Source organism: Biomphalaria glabrata, chromosome 3 (assembly GCF_947242115.1).
Source record: "Biomphalaria glabrata chromosome 3, xgBioGlab47.1, whole genome shotgun sequence".
Lineage (NCBI taxonomy): Eukaryota > Metazoa > Mollusca > Gastropoda > Planorbidae > Biomphalaria > Biomphalaria glabrata.
This window is the reverse complement of record NC_074713.1, coordinates 22,860,839-22,879,527: the sequence shown is the minus strand read 5'-3', so window position 1 is coordinate 22,879,527 and position 18,689 is coordinate 22,860,839. Positions and strand designations below refer to the sequence as shown.

Genomic DNA, 18,689 nt, shown 5'->3' with positions numbered 1-18,689 from the left:
TCAAAACACTTTTAAAAAGAAATAGCGAAACTTAAAATTGTCCTCTATGTTATTGTTGGAGTACACTATTTTTTTTTTATATATATTATGTAATTTTGGAGGGCTTTTTTTCCCGTTTGGGGCCACCAAATCATCTAAAGCCGGCCCTGGACGTAGAATAGGAATTCTAACTAGTCTAAAATCATGTCATATTTGTTAAGTAAATAGACTATATATTAATTGTAAACTTTTAGCATTTCTTTCCCCTTATTTTCTTATGCTTAGTATTCATATTTTGTTAAGAAAAGTATTTTTTAAATGAGAGCCTTAATTAGGATGAGGACCTGGGAGCTAAACAGTCATACACTGCCGTGAATAGGCCCTGGCGCTAGTCATCTTAAAGTGGCTACATATATATGTACTATAATCGATATATTTAGATTAATTAATTATTTAGACTAACACCATTAGTTGGTTTTAACATGCGGTAAAATGGAAAGGAACCACCCCCCAACATACTTGCATTCGGCTTGGAATAGGCAATCTGTAAGAGAAATTAGTTTGCACAATATGCAGATCACAGACCTATGAAATGATCAAATTGGAATTATGACGTCACTAGATCTAAAGCAAAATGGCGACGACCATGAAAAATATTTCTGTGCCCCTGATAAATCGGTTAGGCTTATCAACAGCGAAAACTCTTGTTCCTTTTTACATACGGCAGTTTAGCTTGACACCACATCACAGTGTTAAGCGAAGTATTCTTTTTTTTTAATTTTCAGATTTAATAGAAATTTTAGGCTAATTAGAACATTCATTTGACTGATTTTCACTCACTCCCTGCCTAAGAGTCTTAGTAAGACTGAGACTGAGTAAGAGTCCCTCTTAGTCTTTCCCTAGTGACTCTAGCTAGATCTAGACTAGATTCTTAGTCTTAGTATAGAATAGATCAAGGATGAAGGTAGGCCTACGAAAGTTTGGAGTAGACCTAACCTTGTAGCGGATCCATGGCATCGGTAACACTTTTGAGCCCAGATCTAGAGTAGATTATCATTATATTCATTATTAAATATTATCATTATATTTTATATTATGATTATATAGACTCAGTGACAATATAGACATAGATCCAATTCTAGATCTAGTCTAAGATATCAATTATCATCTCCATTGATCCAGATTTAGATTGTAGATCTAATCATTACATCTAATATTATATTTATATAATAATATATATGACAAAATAGTGGATCACGTAAGTGTTACGCATTCTGGTGCCAAAATACGCATTTTGACCGTAAGTGTTACGCATTTGGACTTTTTTTGGTAGGCAGGTCTGCCTAAGACATTTTCTATACTTTTTTCACTAAGCAACCATGAGATACCATCCATGCTGAAGTCATCCACAGTTATACCTGTCCCAAAGGTTGTTAACCAATTGAAATGAATGACTATAGAGCTGTAAAATGTTTTTAATGAATGACCTTTATAAGAAGTCATAGGCAAAAAAACAAACTGCACTTTGACACCTATTAGAGAAAAAGAAAGCTATACAAACTTTAAGCAAAAAAATCACCTTCTCCTTCATGATTTCAACATTCTACCAATCTCAAAAACAAATAGACACAAGAGCTCTTTTGTTCCTTTGGCAAATAATAGTTGAAAAAATGTAACTTACTGTTGTAAATTTGGCATATAATGTTTAAGAAAAACTGGCGTATGATAATATATTTTGTGTGCTTCGTACAATATCATTAAATTGTCTATTTACATACTTTAACATGTTTCATACTTCAACAGTTGAAGTCACAAACAAAGACAAGCAAACTATTGTAAGTTTTATTTTAAATACTTCATTTCTTATAAGAACTAGAAAAAAAATAATTTTTTAATAGTAAAAATTAAACAACTTCTAAGCTAATTTTACATCTAGTTTTTAGTATGGAGCCAAATAAATGTCTATGTTTGTGTAGGTCTAGAGTTTTGTGTTTTGTGCCTCAATACAAATCTCAAATTCATGTGTCAATAGTTCACACATTCATCTTTTGTGACCTGTTTAGAGGCAAAAAAAAAAAATATATATATATATTGGTCATGACAAGAACATAGATAATTTCAATTTATTGTGAGTGATAGACTACCGGTATCTTTGTTCTACTTAATGAGCAATTTGTCTGCCTCTTTGCTCTTTTACAGTTCTTTTTACTTGTGTGTGCACTGGAGTTTATAGTGCTGTCTTAAAAGTATGATTTGAAATGGTATTTGAGTGTTTCTCCAGTACTGGTTACAACTAGGTATTGGTTCACTAAAAAGTCCGTATTTCATAAGATTGTTATTCAAATGTGACAATTTGCATTACATTGCATTAAGAAATGGTTAATCTATAAATTTTGATATTTTGAGCTCATAAGGTGCTAGGGAAATATTGAAATTGTAAAAAATGTGTGAAATTACTACCCAAAATGGCAGCTTTTGATGTAACACGGAACACCATGGTATGATTGAATTAATATCGTACTAAAACCAAGGGGCATAAAACTTCCATCTTTGTTGGAATATGTTAACAAGATCCTCATATTTCAATGTCATTATTTAGTTTTTCTCAAGGTTATTAAAATATTGATTAAACACGGTCACAAAAAGGCGTTTGAGGCGCATCGCGATGTGTCCCACTTTATACGGAATTACAATCCTCTATGAATTGTAAACAAGAAATAAATAATATGCTCAACATTGCATTTCTGTTACAACAAGCATTAAAGATTTCTTTTAAAGTATTTTTTTTGTTAAAAGCTTTCTAAACATGCATAACGAGCTTAAAATAGGTCGAGGTGTCCCAGATGAAGCGCCTGTGCTGCGTGTGTTAAGAATGGGATTATTTTTCCCACAACACTACTTTTTATGAATGAGAGTTCTTTTGAGCATCACAGGTATTGTGTAGAACAAAAGAAGTGCCGTTTCCGCTGGAAATACTGGCGTAGTAATTAACAGGAGTACGTAAACAATAGCGTGTCCCACAATAAACCATTGATGCGCCTCAAGCGTCGACACGATCAATCGCCGGCAATCTTGCACAAAAACCTCATTTAATCTGTTTTTTGTGAATCAACAACCCATCAGGTACGTAGATATTTCATTATTCTACTGAAATTTAAGCTTATTACAAATAAGTTTGATTGCAATATCCAAATCGAAGTGCTTTTTTTATTACGAGGTTACTAAATTTAACCATTCAATCATGACGTCACGTGAAGCGTCTTGAACACAATTTAGTCTTAAATCGTAAAGTTAATCAATTTTAAAGCCTGTTACTAAACAAAAAGTTTATATTTCTAAAACAATTATGTTGATGTAATAGTAGACGTGTGTAGCGATTTAAAATAATTAATTTGTTTTTATTTTGAGAAGTAAATTGGATTAGGCGTTGAGGCGCTCCTTGGGACCCCGTGCTGGTGTTTTCCATGCATAAATTATGGCGTCACATGTAGCGTCTAATGCGAGTTCAGGATTTGTTACGTTTTCTGTATTCATGGAAGTTTTAATTAAGATTAAATGATTTTAATATATGTAATAAACTATTTTCATAATTAATCATTTTAAATGAACATTTATTGACATCTTTTATTTTATATTTTTTGTAATTTTACTTTACATCGTTTGGGGCGTTTCAGTGGACACTACTCCGTTTGTTTACAAATGGTGTCCTAGTTTGCGTCTGTTAAGTCCAAATAGATTTTAGTGATAGTTTGTTAAAGATTTTACAGTGTCAGATAATATTAGCTACATCTAAAAGAAATAAAGCGGTACTGTTTAAGAAATATTAAATAATTAAAATTTACTTATTACTGTAAATAAGATTTAGAACTATTAGATCTTTCGTTTGAGGCGCATCTCGGACACTTGTCTTTAAAACTTTAAAGAGCTTAACTCTAGATCTAGAAATCTAGACTGATTAGACCTCTAGACCTAAATCTAGATTTACTCTAGATCTAGATCTAATTATGTAATTCATTATCTAGATTTACTCTAGATCTAGATCTAATTATGTAATTCATTATATTATAGCTAGATTTACTCTTGAGTCTTGATCTAGACCTAGAGTAGAGTAGAATAGTCTAGTCAGTCTAGATCTAATTCACTATCTAGATTTAGATCTAAACTAGATTATTAGATTAGAAATCATTAGATCTTTTATGAATCTAGACTAGTGACTCTAGACTAGATCATTTATGACTAGATTTAGAATCTATTTTTAGATTTAATAATATATTTTTCTTTAAATTGACCAGTATCTAGAAAAATATCTAGAGACTAGATCTATATTATAGACCTATTCTATATTAAAATGTAGATAGTATCTAAAACAAAGTTTGGTTTAACCTGCACTTAATTTCCATTGTATTGTTTATACAGTATATTCAATTATATTATATTCAGTTCTTTCAGTCTACCACTGAATGATTATAACTTAAGTTAATATAATTAACAGTACTAGTCCTATACTATTGATTGAGTCTATCCCTATCAAGCAATTATGGGCATTACTAGACTAGATTTAAATAATGCACCAATATATAATATATTATATGTTTATGAAATTTATTAGTAGGCCTATATTATATATAATAGATCTATTTATTTAGATACTTATACATTTTTTTATAAATTACAGATTTCAGTAATGGAGTATCTGTTAGAGTTTCAAGGCGTCTACAAGCCAAGAAAGACTCTAAATTTACAAGCATCAAAGCCTGAGTCTCTAACACGTGTTGCTGTTTTAGAGCAGAGAGAAAAGGAAAGGTTGAGAAAAGCTGCATACAGGGCCTAGTTAAGCCCACATGAAAAAGCTTGGATAAACAGAAAACGCAAAGAAAGAAAACAGCAAGCTAATAGTCCACTTAATGTCATCTCAGCAGAGGTTGGTGAATCACTAGGTACTGGATTCCAGACTCCAGTGGCAAAAAGAATGGCTGTTTCAAGGGCTTTGATGAAATTGCCTAGGTCACCCAAGAAATATGCTGCAGTTTTTGATGGTCTCACACAAATATGCTCCCCAAGAAAAAGTAAAAGCTGTCCATGACATACGCTTTCTGCGCCTACCTGAGAGAAGAAAGCTCATCCTTCTAAACAACATTAAAGAAAGTATCAAAACCTAACTACACTCCACCAGCAAAAAAAAAAGTCAGATGTCTAGTGCTCATAGACAAGTACTCTGCAGTATCCTTAGTAAGTACAACAAACTCAGAGGTTGTGCTACTCATTTCTAACATTTGGTCAAGAAGTTTTATGTCCAAGTGCAAATCAGAACAAATTGCAAGAAAAAAAATGACGTGATTGCATTGCACAAAATGCCTTGGAAACAATATTCATTTTTTACAGTAGAGGGAACTGATCCCTCTCAATCATCTGTTAGTGCTCAAACAGGAAAACGTTTCATGCAAAAGCTACTTTACATAAGATGCAGTCTTGCTTATGTGAGTTGTGTTTGAAGATTTTTCTTTATATAGAGGGCATTAATAAATTTCTGATCAAAAAAGGACACAGAGAGCTGACATTAATAAATCCAGCTTCATCACTTGACTTAACTCTATGCCCAAGAACTAATGCCAATTGTTTTCATAAGCTGCAGTGCATTGAAAGATCATGTAGCAACTGTGGTGTGGATTTAATTAACAAGTATTGAGCCTTTAAAAAATTGCACAGATGAATTAGCAGAGTGGAGTATAGTATGTGGTCAAAGATGACGGATGAGTATGTTCAGAGTGATGGTACACTGCAAAAGGTATCAAAGTGGCGACCAGTAAATAAAGAAGGATCTTTTAATGACCTAGTGAGAGGTATTACACCTAACACTATTGCTTACAGAAATAGAAGCTGTTTCTGCTATCCATACAGAAATTCATATGGCAGTCAGTGCCTGCATGATGAAATATGTGGCTCTTGGAAGGTGTTCAAACTTCAGAAACAAAATGGTAAGTACTTGTATTTATTTATTTTTAAATAGCACTTTACAATTATCTGAGAAAAAAACATTATTCATTTTAAAATTACGTAATTGATTTCTAAATGAAATTGTTTCTTTTTCTTCAGTAGTGCAATCTCAGTCAAATCTTGAAGACTCTTTGGATGTCAGTCCCATATGCTCAAATTCAAAGGTAAAGAGCTTTTACATATAAACATTTTAAACATTTTCATTGAATCTTATGTTACCTGTATTGTATAAGTTGTTTTTTAATAATATACCTTGCTAAATAATTTTAGACTCATTTTAGAAATTAAGTATTTCAGCCCCATGTTGTTGTTTTTTCAGGCCCAAACAATTTTCTTCACTCATCAAAAGTACATTGTAAATAGCTGTGTGATTGTCAAGTATGGGGAAATATTCTATCCAGGTATAATTTTTTGCACTGTGTACCTTTTAATTTCAATAAACAAGTTCAAAGTATGTTTTAGATTGAAGTATTAACTTTTCAACATTGCTGGTAATTTTTTCTAACAGGAGTTGTGATAGAAGTCCTGGATGATCAGCGCAGAAATAATTTTTTTAAAAGGCACAGAAATTAAAGAAATATAGGACATACAGTTAGTGTATGCAGACAGGATTGTTACTGAAGTGATGTTGATACCAAGGCAATAGTTTGAGAGTGGAATGTTTTGATTTCTGAATTTGTCAAATAAAATTTGTGTACAGTTTTATGTGTTTTCTTTTCTTTCTTTTTTTTTTCAAACCTTTTTCTGTGTGTTAAAACTAACAAAAGATATAAAATATATATTTGTCAATAATTAAAAATAATAATGATCATTCACTTGTGCACAGATAAGACAAAAATATAAACTTATAAACATTATTTTAAAAAATGGTGTCCCATGAAGCACCCGCGACATTTTGTGAAATTAAAGCAGCATTTTTACAAATGGGTACTATATGACTAGAATAGTGAACTTAATAACAAGTCTAATGGATCACTTTAGTGCAAAAATAAAATAATTTCAATATTCTCACAGAATATCTTTTAAAAAAACTTTAACTTGTAGTGTCACAGGTGCTACGGTGTCCCAAATTTTGAATTGAGCTCAAATCCACTTTTTCTATGCAAAAGCATAAATTTCAGTATCTAAAGACTAATATCAATAAAGACAGTTATATTATGCTAAAATACAATGAATTTATCAATTGGTCGTTGTTAAATTATCAAGTGGTGTCCCGGTGATGCACCTGTGACGCAAAAGGGGGTACCCCTTGAATAGACACTGCTGTCAAAATCTACATCTTGCAATTCATTTTCTATTGATAAATTCTTAAAGTGAACTGGTTGAAGAAGTGAATACAGTTGAAATGAAACCAAAAACTTCAACTTTAATTTTTAGCATAATGTGACACTTTTTGGCACCAGTACTGGAGAAACACTCATTTAATTGGTGGACAGTATTGTAGACACTGACTGGTTAGCAAATATGAATGACTGGAATATAGTTTAATGATGCAATTATTGCCTTTAGTTTTACACAAAATGAAAAAAAAAAAAAAATAATAATTAACCAAAAACAAAATATATTTTTATTTATACAGTTTTCATTTACTTACTGAATCTAGTTTTAAAAAAATGCACAGAGATAGCCACATTTGTATTTCCACTTAACTCAGTGTTTCTCAAACTTTTGCCTGTTGCTTCAGAAATAGTGTTTTGTAGATAATTGCTTTTGTATACTTGAAAAGTTTTTTCTGGAGATTACATTGAAAAGACAACAGGCCCCAACACTATCCAGCAAAGGATTCTGTAAGATCCTTCAGCAAGGTCTGTCGCCAATCATTGTCCTGGGTTCTTAGTTTCATAACTCACTTTTTCATAATAAGAAGAGCTCAAGTCAAAAAGGTTAAAGTAAAAAGACAAGACAGGCTAATTTTCAAATTTTGAAGTGTTTTCTTGCAATGTAGCCCATTGTTCATTCTAGTATTTAAAAAAGTCACGGATCAACTGGAATCTAAAATATATAATTGATGCGACTCAACGATATACAGATGCTGATGCATATGGGGATGGTGACCGGACAAATATAGCACAAAACTTTCTGACAAAATAGTGCTAGAAAAAGTAGCGTTGACTTGTATATGATGTGTATAAAAGTACTGAATTTTAGTAAGTGAACATCCTGGGCAGCATTTTTCATTGTGGTTTCTTATCTTCTTCAATATTAATTGATCTAAAAGTGTGCCATATTTGCAGAGAATACTTCAGAATTTTATCTCATTCTCCTTTTTCACCAAGGTTTAAAATGCATAACTTGCTAAAAATATGTATTTGAAATTAAATGACTTCCTGTAAGGGTAAGGTATATGATAATATGTGTGTTACACATGTGTGTTATAGTATTGTAATAACCATATAGATGTTTATTTACATGGGGATATCACAAATACAAAGAACAGTGTCTGCCTTGAGCACAGCCTCTTCATAAACTCTAGACTTGGGCAGAACTCCATTATCTTCTTCCTAATGTAAACATCCTTCCTAGTCTAGTCTCTAATAGTGCGCACCTTCTGCACTAGTTTGGATGGCGGTGTGCATGGCAGGGTTATAACAGTGTAATTGGAAATCTTGATTATCTCTTGCCGCATCATTGGTAAACTTTAGTGTGTCAGGATTAGTTAAGCTGGCGATCATTTGGTGACCCAACCAGACCATTTGGGTACTGGCCCACATATCGTTTGCCCAGTTGCCCATATAGCCAGTCCACCCCTGCTGATGGATTTTCTATGTAACATTGCATACAATTTAACTTTGTGAAAATTTGTGTTTGTGTGTAAATCTGACAAGAATGGAAGTGTCTTTAAGTGTTTTATTAAGTACACTGTTGGAATCTATAATAAATGATATATTTTCAAATTATTCATTTTAGCTTGTTATAACTGTTGTATAATGTTTGGCTCTAGTAATATTTTACATCTAAATTATTTCATGCAAAATTAATTAAAAAATAAGACTAAGACTGCTTTATTGATCCTTATGGAAATTAGTTATGATTACAAGGACTCTTTTCTCATATACAGACAACACAACAGAAACATATGCATAAATAGAAAAGATACAACATAAAAAATGTCTGTGTTGTCAGCACTATTTTATTCACACTATTTTGTTTTGTCGTGGAACCGATGGGATCATCACAAACACATAATAACAATGTCTGCCTTGAGCACAGCCTCTTCATCAGTTCAAGAAGTCCTTTTTAGTAAGTTATTAGCAGTGGACCTTACGCAGAACAAGATGTTGGTGCACATCACAGAGGTACAAATTACAACATTGCTCCCTCCTTTATGAGTGTTTGTCCTCAAACACTCTGGAGCGGTGGAGGCTTATCAGTTCAGGTAGAGGTTGATCAGTGGAGATGACAGACGATAGGGGGCAAATTACACTAAAGTTGTCAACAAAATGATGTACAACAGTCTGGAGAAATTTGACCATTTTAACATAAGAAATTCGAGAAGAAATATGTTAGCAGAGATATTGTTGAAATGCTGAAAGTTTTGAATCAATAAGGTTGCAGATGTCTCTTGAGAAAACATTATGAATTGTGAAAGGTCATAATTAGAAATTGTAACAGCGTTTAAATATTTTAATTTCTTAAACATTGGTAATAATTCCATTTTACTTGGTTGAATATCTATGATAAAAATAGAACCTTTTTTTTTTTTTGGTTCCTTCAAAGAAATTGACTCTCTCAATACCCCACCCCTCAACCTTTTTTTTTGCCATGACCTCATTCACACCACAGTTTAAGAAATGCTGCCTTAGCTTAAAATATATATAAAGCACAATAGTAATTTCAAAAGAAATTGACTCTCTCAATACCCCACCCCTCAACCTTTTTTTTTGCCATGACCTCATTCACACTACAGTTTAAGAAATGCTGCCTTAGCTTAAAATATATATAAAGCACAATAGTAATTTAAATCAAAGTAATCACTGTTTTGTGTTTCTAAATTGTAACTAAATATGCATGTTTGTTTATATACATTTAGTGTTTGCAATAATGAAATAGAACAAAGTATATTATGGAAAGCTAAAGTCTTGTATGGTTGGATTTTTTTTTTGCTTCATTTGCATTATACATATTTCCATTAACAAAACAGATCTAATTTTTTCCTTGGTCCTCTCCACTTTTTAAAGCCACAAACCCTTCAATGATTAGATATATACTGTTTAAATATGATAGTTTATAAACTTTAATATAGTTTTTTTTTTATAGATTGAAGGCAAGCCAATATCTTCAGATAAGGATAAAGAGCTTGCTGTGCGAAAGATTCAGGCACCAACTAAATGTCCACTTTGTGAATTTCAAGATAAATTAACTTACAGAGTAGGTATTCCTCCTCTCTAAATTATTTTCCTTTTTTTTTTTTTTTTGAGATACCGTACTTGCAGAGATGCCTACTTGTACACATCTTGCACATTTAGCATGCAAATTAACTCAAAAATATGAAAGTATGATTTTGCATCTAAAAATATGCACGCGCACACACACCCATTTAAAAAATCACATGTGTAGACTAGTGCTTGTATGCCTAGAGACTGATCCACTAAGAAAGAATCTTTTTTTAAAGCATGGCAATGCAAAAAGATTTATGCATATTAAGTAAAGTGAAGTTCCTTTCATTGTGTCAGTTTGTTTCAATTCTTGTGATTTTAAACTGATCAGGAATAAATGTATATATTGGCCTTTTATAGAATCTAGGTCTTGTAAACTCTAGTATTGTGTTTTAGTATATCAGGCATCACCAATTTATGTAAATCTAGATTTAGATCTAGTAGAATAGAACTATTCTAGATGTGACCAGCTGTCTATTTGAACTGTTTAAGATCTAGAACTAATTCAAGATTTAGATTACATCTAGTAATTCTAAGATCTAGATGTCTTACTACTCAAAAGCAGCTGTTTCTGCTATCTTATAAAAGAGTTTTATTTATTTCCATTTATCGTTTGTGGAATTTTCTTAAAAAGTGTGGATTTCTTTTTTTTTGTGCAAAATTGGCTGGGCTGTTCTTTTTCGTTATTATTGTTGTAACTTTGATTTGTAACTCTGTGATGCGCAACGACATCTGGTTCTGTGAAATGTGCACTGCTAAGAACTAGCCTAGAGATAAATGTTGGTATTTAAGAAGATAACAAAGTTCGCCCAAGTCTAGAAATTATGAAGAGGTTGTGCTCAAGGCAGATTTTGTTATGTGTTTGTGATGCCCCTGCCCCCAGGTGAATTAACATCTGTATTCATTGAGTCATCTATTTTTAGTTATTACAGTATTTCACATTCAGAACAGTACAATTCTGGTGGATTGTTAAAGGACATGTAAAAGGCCTTATAAACATTAAAAACCAATTAAATATTAGTGAAACTTCCTCTAGATCTAAATCTATAACAAAAATTAGCAAACCATCAGATTCTGGAAGTTTTTTTTTTCATGAAAGCGACTTGGCAGAGTTTTAATTGGCAGGAATGGTGGCTGAATGACAAAGCTAAAGGGAATCTAATTGTTGTGCCCTGTCTCTAAAATTGCAGATAGTATCTACTGCAACAGATATAAAGCTACTGCCATCGTAACTAGTAAATGTAAAGTTCCCCTTTCAGACCTTGTGGTCGATAGGGCAGATGATGTAAAGGTCATCTATTTCTGTGGTGTATGGTTGTTAATGAGGGTGTCATGTGGCCAGCACAATAACCAACCGCCTTTACTTTTCCCCACCTAATTTCAGGTACCCATTAGCTGGATGGACTCAGAGGCACCGGAAGATCCTGAAATTAAAAATCCCAGTCTTCATCAGGATTCAAACCCCGGTCCCCTGTTTAGAAGCCAATCGCTTTACTGATCATTTACTTAATTAAAATCAATTCAAAGATTTAAATCATGCACATTCAAAGCTGGGTGTGCTTGCAAAAAAAACAACAACTTTTTTTTGTGCACAAAAATTCTTGATTCCTTAGGCTGACCTGTCTTTCAACACATCTGTTTGATGCTTTTTGAAGACAACTAAAGCATAAGGATTACATAATATATAGCTTTATCATGCAATAGCTGAGGAATATATATATATTTAGCAGATTCAGTAGGCCAGGTGCTATATTAGAAGCAAGTTCCTTGACTAATTAGAATTATCTGTCTGAAAAAAATCTTTAAATTTGTGTGAATAATGAATTTGGAGGATGCCAAAGCTTTCATTGCTGATTCTGTAAAAAGTTGTCTGAAAGAAGAAAAACAAGCTGAATTCTTTGAAAATGTGATACAAAATGTCCAGTGTCAGCATACCTTGTAAAAAGAACAAAAATGACCTACTAGATAGACAAAACTACTTTGCTAGAACTGGAAGTCACTGACTGATCCAGCCAAGCAAACCCTTGCATCTGCTTCAAGTCTAAATTCACTTCTAACTAGAATTCCCATTCTTTTAAATGAATTTTATGTTGATGCTATCATGGAATTGGAAATAAAACATTATGACCATAAAATCATTGCAAAATACACTTTTCTGGGTCTGGGAATACACATTTCCATTTTGGGATTTAGACATTTCTTTGTACATGTATTTTGATGAAATATAATTTATTATCAATGCTTGTTGCTTAATATTCCGTGAGAATTTCACAAAAAAATAATTGTTTTGACAGCTACATGTTTTTTTTTAAACATTAATGTAAAGTGAAAAAAACGTAATAAAGTTTTAAAGAGAATACATCTTTTGTTGAAATAATACAAAATACAAAGCATAAAAATAGTCCAGCCTCAAATGTGTCAAACTGGATAAGATTGCATATTTGATAAGTTTCATGTTTTCAGAATGCAGTCTCCTTTTTGAAATAAAATAATCATTAGGTATGCTATCAAATGATTTTACTCATTTATTAGCTTATTCAAAACTGTATAACCTGAACAAAAATTAGGCTTGCACTTAAAATATTATTTTTCGTTGTTGTTTTTTCTTTAGGATGTTTTAGTTTTGCAACAGTTTCTATCACCTGATGGTCGAATTTTACCTCGTCATGTAACTGGTGTATGTTTCACAATGCAGTGGAAGTTGCAGAATATTTTATATCAGTCTTATTCTGCAGGTACAGTATTTTATTAAATATGACTTGTACAATTTGAAAATTATTTATAGATTTCTTCATTACTCACAGTCTTAATTTGTAAATGGATTGTCTATTTTTATTGGCTTTTTTTTTGTACATTTTGTTGAACTAATAGATCCCAAACTTAATATTTTATTAATTTATTCAAATGAGTAGTTCTTAAATATACAACATAGTGATGGGAGTTTTCCTACAAGTAATATATTGTTTCATAAGTAATGTTAACATTTGATCTTTGTTGATTTCTGACACATTTCTGATTATTATATATTGTATTGTTATAAACTTTAAAGGTGGCAACTCAACACCAGGGGAACAATGACAATACAAGTTAAGTTTTAATAAAACAGATTCTAAAACAAGAACCATAAATCATCCTTTCACCTTCCTTTCATGTAGTCTTTTTATAGTGCGCTGGTGCACAGCCACAGATCCACTACAGAACAGGGTTATTACAATATTATATGATAGAATGTGTGACTGAGTGGTATAAACCCTTGGCTACCTCACTGAAGGGGTTGGAGTTTTAATACTGATGTGAACTTTGAGATTTCACTCAAGCTGAGCTGTGGTTGCTGAAGGCAACTATCCCCCTCAATTTCTCCTCCACAAAACAAGGAAGCAGTGAGCATGTTAGGCATTGAAAGTGTTTTAAGTCTTTATACTTTATATCTGCTTGATTATCTTCTTTCATTTTGTTATCTACTTACTATAAGCTTGATATTTCTTGGAACTGCTAATAGAGATGGGATGTCTCAAGAAATGATATATACATTCTTAAAATATTCTTTTAATGAATGTTTTGTTTGTTCCTCAGGTCTGTTACCAAACTATAAACCAATATTGCCTGTGCATGAAAAGCCATCAGATTATGATAAAAGCTACAAGTGGAGAAAAAATAATGTTTATTATGAAGATTTCAGTACAGAAAGTTCTTTATAACAGGCAGTCTGTTTATGAATGCTCAGAAATATGAGTTTGTTGTTATTTATGAAAGGATGAAGATTAAAAAGAAATGGTCTTTTATACATAGTTTTTTTTTTTTTTCTGTGAACTCTTTGTTAAAAACAGGAAAAACATACAATACTTTTTTTAAAAAATCCATTACTCCTTCTTCCCTAGTGCTATTAGAGCATGGAATGGGTTGCCTGAGCTAGCCAGGAAAACCAATGACTTGGCAGAATTTAGGTCATTGGTTAATATGCACGACTAAATGCATGACGCATAGGACGTAATCATCATCTTTTTTTTTTTTTGAAGTAACGTCTGTATTATATAAGATAAGTCATATTGTTTGCAGACGGTTGCATAATATATATAACAATAAAAACAACATAAGATACAGAAATTTTACAAAGAGAATTAGATGAATTACAGAAATGGTAATCTGATTGGAGCATGTCTTTCCACCCAGAAAAATGTCAGTTATTAAGAGTAATAAAAAAAACCCACAAAAAAAAAAATAAATACCACTTATCTTTTTCATGATAAACCAGTAACGCAGATAAAAATGTAAAGTACCGGTACAGTGTTATAATAAATGAAAAACTATCCTGGAGCTATTTGAGTCTCAAATGTTCTCACCACAGCCTTTGTGAGAGCTCCCCAACTCTCTTTCAGCGGCCATATGCTGCCAGCTACTTTTCTCTATGTCAATGAGGGTGAAATGGCACCTGTGTTGATCTTTATAGTGCTAATGGGGGGCACCTCTGTTATTCCTCCTTTAAGCTTGCCAAAGAAGATCGCGTTGGGCATGCAGTCGTCTCCCATGCAAGTTAAGTGTCCGACCCAGAGCAGCTGTCGAATGGTAATGAGTGCTTCTATACTAGTATACTGTCCACATCGGCCTCCAGCAGAACAAAGTTATTTGTATTATAGTCTTGCCAGCGTTTGCCCATCATGAGGCAAAGGCACCTTTGATGGAAGCATTCGGGAGCCTTAAATGCCTTCTATAGAGCACTCAGGTCTCAGAGCCATACAAGAGTAGCAAGAACCTCACATTGATTTTTGTTGCTATGTGAAGAGACATATTCCGCCATACTCTCAGTCTGAGGTGGCCAAAAGCGCCATTGGCCTTTGCGAGACGGTTGTCTATTTCACTGGAATGTGACGGATCGTTTCACACTGTGCTGCCTAGGTAGGTAAAGTGGTCAACAACATTAAGGACATTGACTTGAGGAAAACATTAAATCATAATCTTCAAATACAAAACCTGATAAAATACTCAGACACAGAGATAAAGGCACATTCCTTGTTCCATATCCTAGGAAAAAAATTAAAAAATGCTCCTTCTTTACTAGTGCTATTAGAGCAAGGAATGGGTTGCCTGAGTCAGCCAGGAAAACCAATGAATTGGCAGAATTTAAGTAACTGATTAACATGCTTGTCTAGATTGACCTAGGAACACGCGTAGGACGTAATCATCTTCTTTTTTTGAAAGAACGTCTGTATTTATAAGATAAGAAAGCAAAACGTTCATAGAAATTGTGACAAAAAGGTCACAAGAAGTCCTTTGTTGGCCTTGTGGCATCTGAACTGAATCATAATTGGGACAAGAGGTCCTGTGTTAGCCTGGTGGCATCTGAACTGAATCATAATTGGGACAAGAAGTCCTATGTTGGCCTGGTGGCATCTGAACTGAATCATAATCGTGACAAGAAGTCCTATGTTGGCCTGGTGGCATCTGAACTGAATCATATTCGTGACAAGAAGTCTTGAGTTGGCCTGGTGGCATCTGAACTGAATTATAGTTTTAGTTGTTACAAGAGGTCCTATGTTGGCCTAGTGGCATCTGAACTGATTTATAATTGGGACAAGAGGTCTTGTGTTGGCCTGGTGACATCTGAACTGAATCATAGTTGTGAAAAGAAGTCAATAAAATGGACTATTAAACGAAGGCGTATTATAACTATTAACATTTTTTTTTCATTTCATCACTACGTCATCATAGAAATAATATATAAGATTCTGCAATGGCGTGCATTAATTTAAACTGTTAAAAATATTTCTGATGCTACAATTTAAATATTTAGTAACTAAATTAGTTCTTCAACATCCATGATCGAATAACAATTTAAAAAAAAAGTAATTTCCAATAAAAAAAAAAACACAAAACTTTTACTTTGCAATAACCGAAGTAAGTGTATACTATTTGAAACGACGCGGGAAGTCAGCGATAGTTCGAACGTTTACGAGACTTCGCACGAGAAACATGGTGGCTCATTATGTTGTCAAGTGAAGCTACTTTTGTATGGTTGAACTGTAAAGCACGAGAGTCATGTTCCGCACTTGAAACAAAATTATTTGTTAGTTGTGTGATGACTGAGGCGTTAAATTAGGCAGAAAGTAATGACTTAATGAGGGCAGAAAGTGCCCATTTATATATTATAATAAAATGTCGGCTGTGAAAATGCTTTCTGTCGATTTGGCGGAGCTGAACTTGGATCGTGTGGATAAAGAAATTACCACTCAGCTGAAGGTAAAAAAAATCAAAAAAAAAATCAAACGGGTGTTTAATGTTTTGATTGACATGCTACAACTAAATTACTTGACTCTAGATCTAATGTAAATGTAGAATCAAGACTAGAATGTAGTCTCAAGTCTAGATATAGATTAAACTATTAAACTGATGAGTAATTTAATTTAAATTTTAATCCAAGTTTAGGGTCTCGTCATCATGTGGCCAGCACAAAGAACAACTACCTTTACTTTTCTCAACTAATGTTAGGTACCCAGTTGGGTGGACTCGGGCATCCTAAAATTCTCAAAATCCAAGTCTTTACTGAGATTTAAACCTAGAACCCCTTGGCTTGGAAGCCAAGTGATTTACTACTCAGACACTATGCCCCAAATATATAAAATATAAAAATGTAGGTATGACTACAAATCCCCTTTCTAGTATATAATTAATTATTAGTAGGCCCTATAATGTTTTCCTTTAAGATTAGCCTTAGGCTTAGCAGTTAGCACCACTGTAATATCAAGACCAGTTAAACTATAGATTAAAAGAGATATAGGTCACTTTCTCAAACTAAACTGTTAAAGATTTGTATTTCAAGTGGTATGTGAGGAGTGTTGTCTGGTGGCCCAGTGTTTGAACCCTGTCTGATGCCACCCCTCGCTGTCCTGCTGGAGGTTTGGGCTAGGATGAAATAATTCAGAAGAAACACCAGAGACATGTAAAATAAAAGCTATCTAGATTCATTTTCAAAGACTGTATAAGATATAATAAAAAGTAATGTAAAAAAAAAACTATTGTTATTATTCATTGGAGTTTGATCTTCAATTTGAACACCTTCAAATAGTTAACTATAATTAGTTTTAAAATTGTATGCTGATTAATAATTGTATGATATATATATATTTTACCATGCATCATTTAAATAGTCTGTCCACATTGGCTTTCAAAATAGCCATGCCATATTTGTCTCTACAATTTATCCACACATTAAAATGCTCTGGACAAAAGAAGGATCTAAACTGTCTTATCAAGAAATGAGATTAATGTTTCTGAAATTATGGTAACAGAAAAATATAGTAAGCCAAAATTTATCAGGTTGTGATGGTTGAAAAAAAAAAAAAAGTGCTGGTGATGGACATATTATATATTTTGACAACCTCACTTGATATTGAATGAGGTGAGCACCTGTTAATAAGGCTGTTAACAGACCTCTTTTGTCTGGTTTGTCTGTGGGATGGAAAGTATTTTTGATGGAAGCCATTTGTTATGTTTTCAATGGAATCCCTATGCTAGAATATTATTAAAGGGTATATATAATGTCGGCTGCCAGATAAGTAGCTCAAGGCAAGTTGACCAGATAGGGCTGTCCTTAGGCCATTACAACCTATATGGCCACATTGGGTCCCTCACTTTCATAGACCCTGCCCTAATTCTAATTGTAAATTATTAAATTAAATCATTATCATTTATATATAAATAACAGGGTTTCCAAGGCCTCGAATCCTCATGTTCCAGGACCTCCTGGAAAACTGAAATTGCAAAATATACGAAAAAGTCCTGGAAATCTCCTGAAAAACTCATAAAAATCTGCTGAAAAATGGACAAAATTGTAATTTTGAGGTGCCAATCCCACTCGCGATAAAAAAACCCAACAGCTTTTATTTAATGAAAATTTATTGCAAAAACAATTGTATTTTTTAATTTAAAAAAATCTTGATTTTGACATTATGCTTATCCTTGACCTGTCTGGGCCCAGCACAAATTCGTTTCATACAGGGCCCGCAATAGGACTGGCAATGTTACCATACTAGTGTCTGCTTATGAGGCTGAAACGTGGCTTTTATTATTTATTTTGTTTAGAATGTATCTTTTGAGAAACTCTAAGCTGTTGTCATGTTTGGAAATAAGTTATACAATTTATTTTAAACTAGGTCATGACAATATTGCCACCAAAAAATCAAAAATTTAAAAAGTACCAAATCCTTCCTATTTAAAGTAACTTTTAAAGATATAGGTTAGTTTGTTCCATACTACAAAGGCTTAAATTAAGAAACTCTCCACCCCAAATCTTTTTAAAAATAATTTTCTCATTCACTTTGAAAGGTGAAATAAAAACATAAAGAT

The 18,689-nt window shown here is 32.8% G+C and overlaps 3 protein-coding genes across 5 annotated transcripts in view; all 3 read left to right on the top strand.

Moving 5' to 3' along the window:
* Positions 1-580: 580 nt before the first annotated feature.
* On the top strand, positions 581-14,133 carry LOC106056872 (28S ribosomal protein S18a, mitochondrial-like). The gene is made up of 5 exons (XM_013213782.2): positions 581-740; positions 1,783-1,814; positions 10,231-10,341; positions 12,961-13,084; positions 13,923-14,133. Exons 1-5 carry the CDS (start codon positions 614-616, stop codon positions 14,045-14,047), a joined length of 519 nt encoding a protein of 172 aa, XP_013069236.1. The 5' UTR covers positions 581-613; the 3' UTR covers positions 14,048-14,133.
* On the top strand, positions 2,256-6,675 carry LOC129925187 (uncharacterized). Of its 2 annotated transcripts, none has more exons than XR_008776975.1 (5): positions 2,256-3,549; positions 4,655-5,954; positions 6,073-6,137; positions 6,293-6,374; positions 6,482-6,675. XR_008776975.1 is itself a non-coding variant. In XM_056024040.1 (5 exons), exons 2-5 carry the CDS (start codon positions 5,711-5,713, stop codon positions 6,544-6,546), a joined length of 456 nt encoding a protein of 151 aa, XP_055880015.1. In that variant the 5' UTR covers positions 2,262-3,102; positions 4,655-5,710; the 3' UTR covers positions 6,547-6,675. The 2 variants fall into 2 exon arrangements, 1 of the variants encoding a protein (XP_055880015.1); XM_056024040.1 differs by having other exon boundaries at positions 2,262-3,102.
* A 2,180-nt stretch (positions 14,134-16,313) lies between the features above and the next one.
* The window catches only part of LOC106056868 (serine/threonine-protein phosphatase 4 regulatory subunit 4-like), a 115,344-nt gene continuing 112,968 nt past the window's right edge, over positions 16,314-18,689 (top strand). For both annotated transcript variants that reach the window (XM_056024022.1, XM_013213778.2), the window contains exon 1: positions 16,314-16,583. In XM_056024022.1, the coding sequence (XP_055879997.1) occupies positions 16,500-16,583 (84 nt within the window). In that variant the 5' untranslated portion in view covers positions 16,314-16,499. The remainder of the gene's footprint in view (positions 16,584-18,689) is intronic.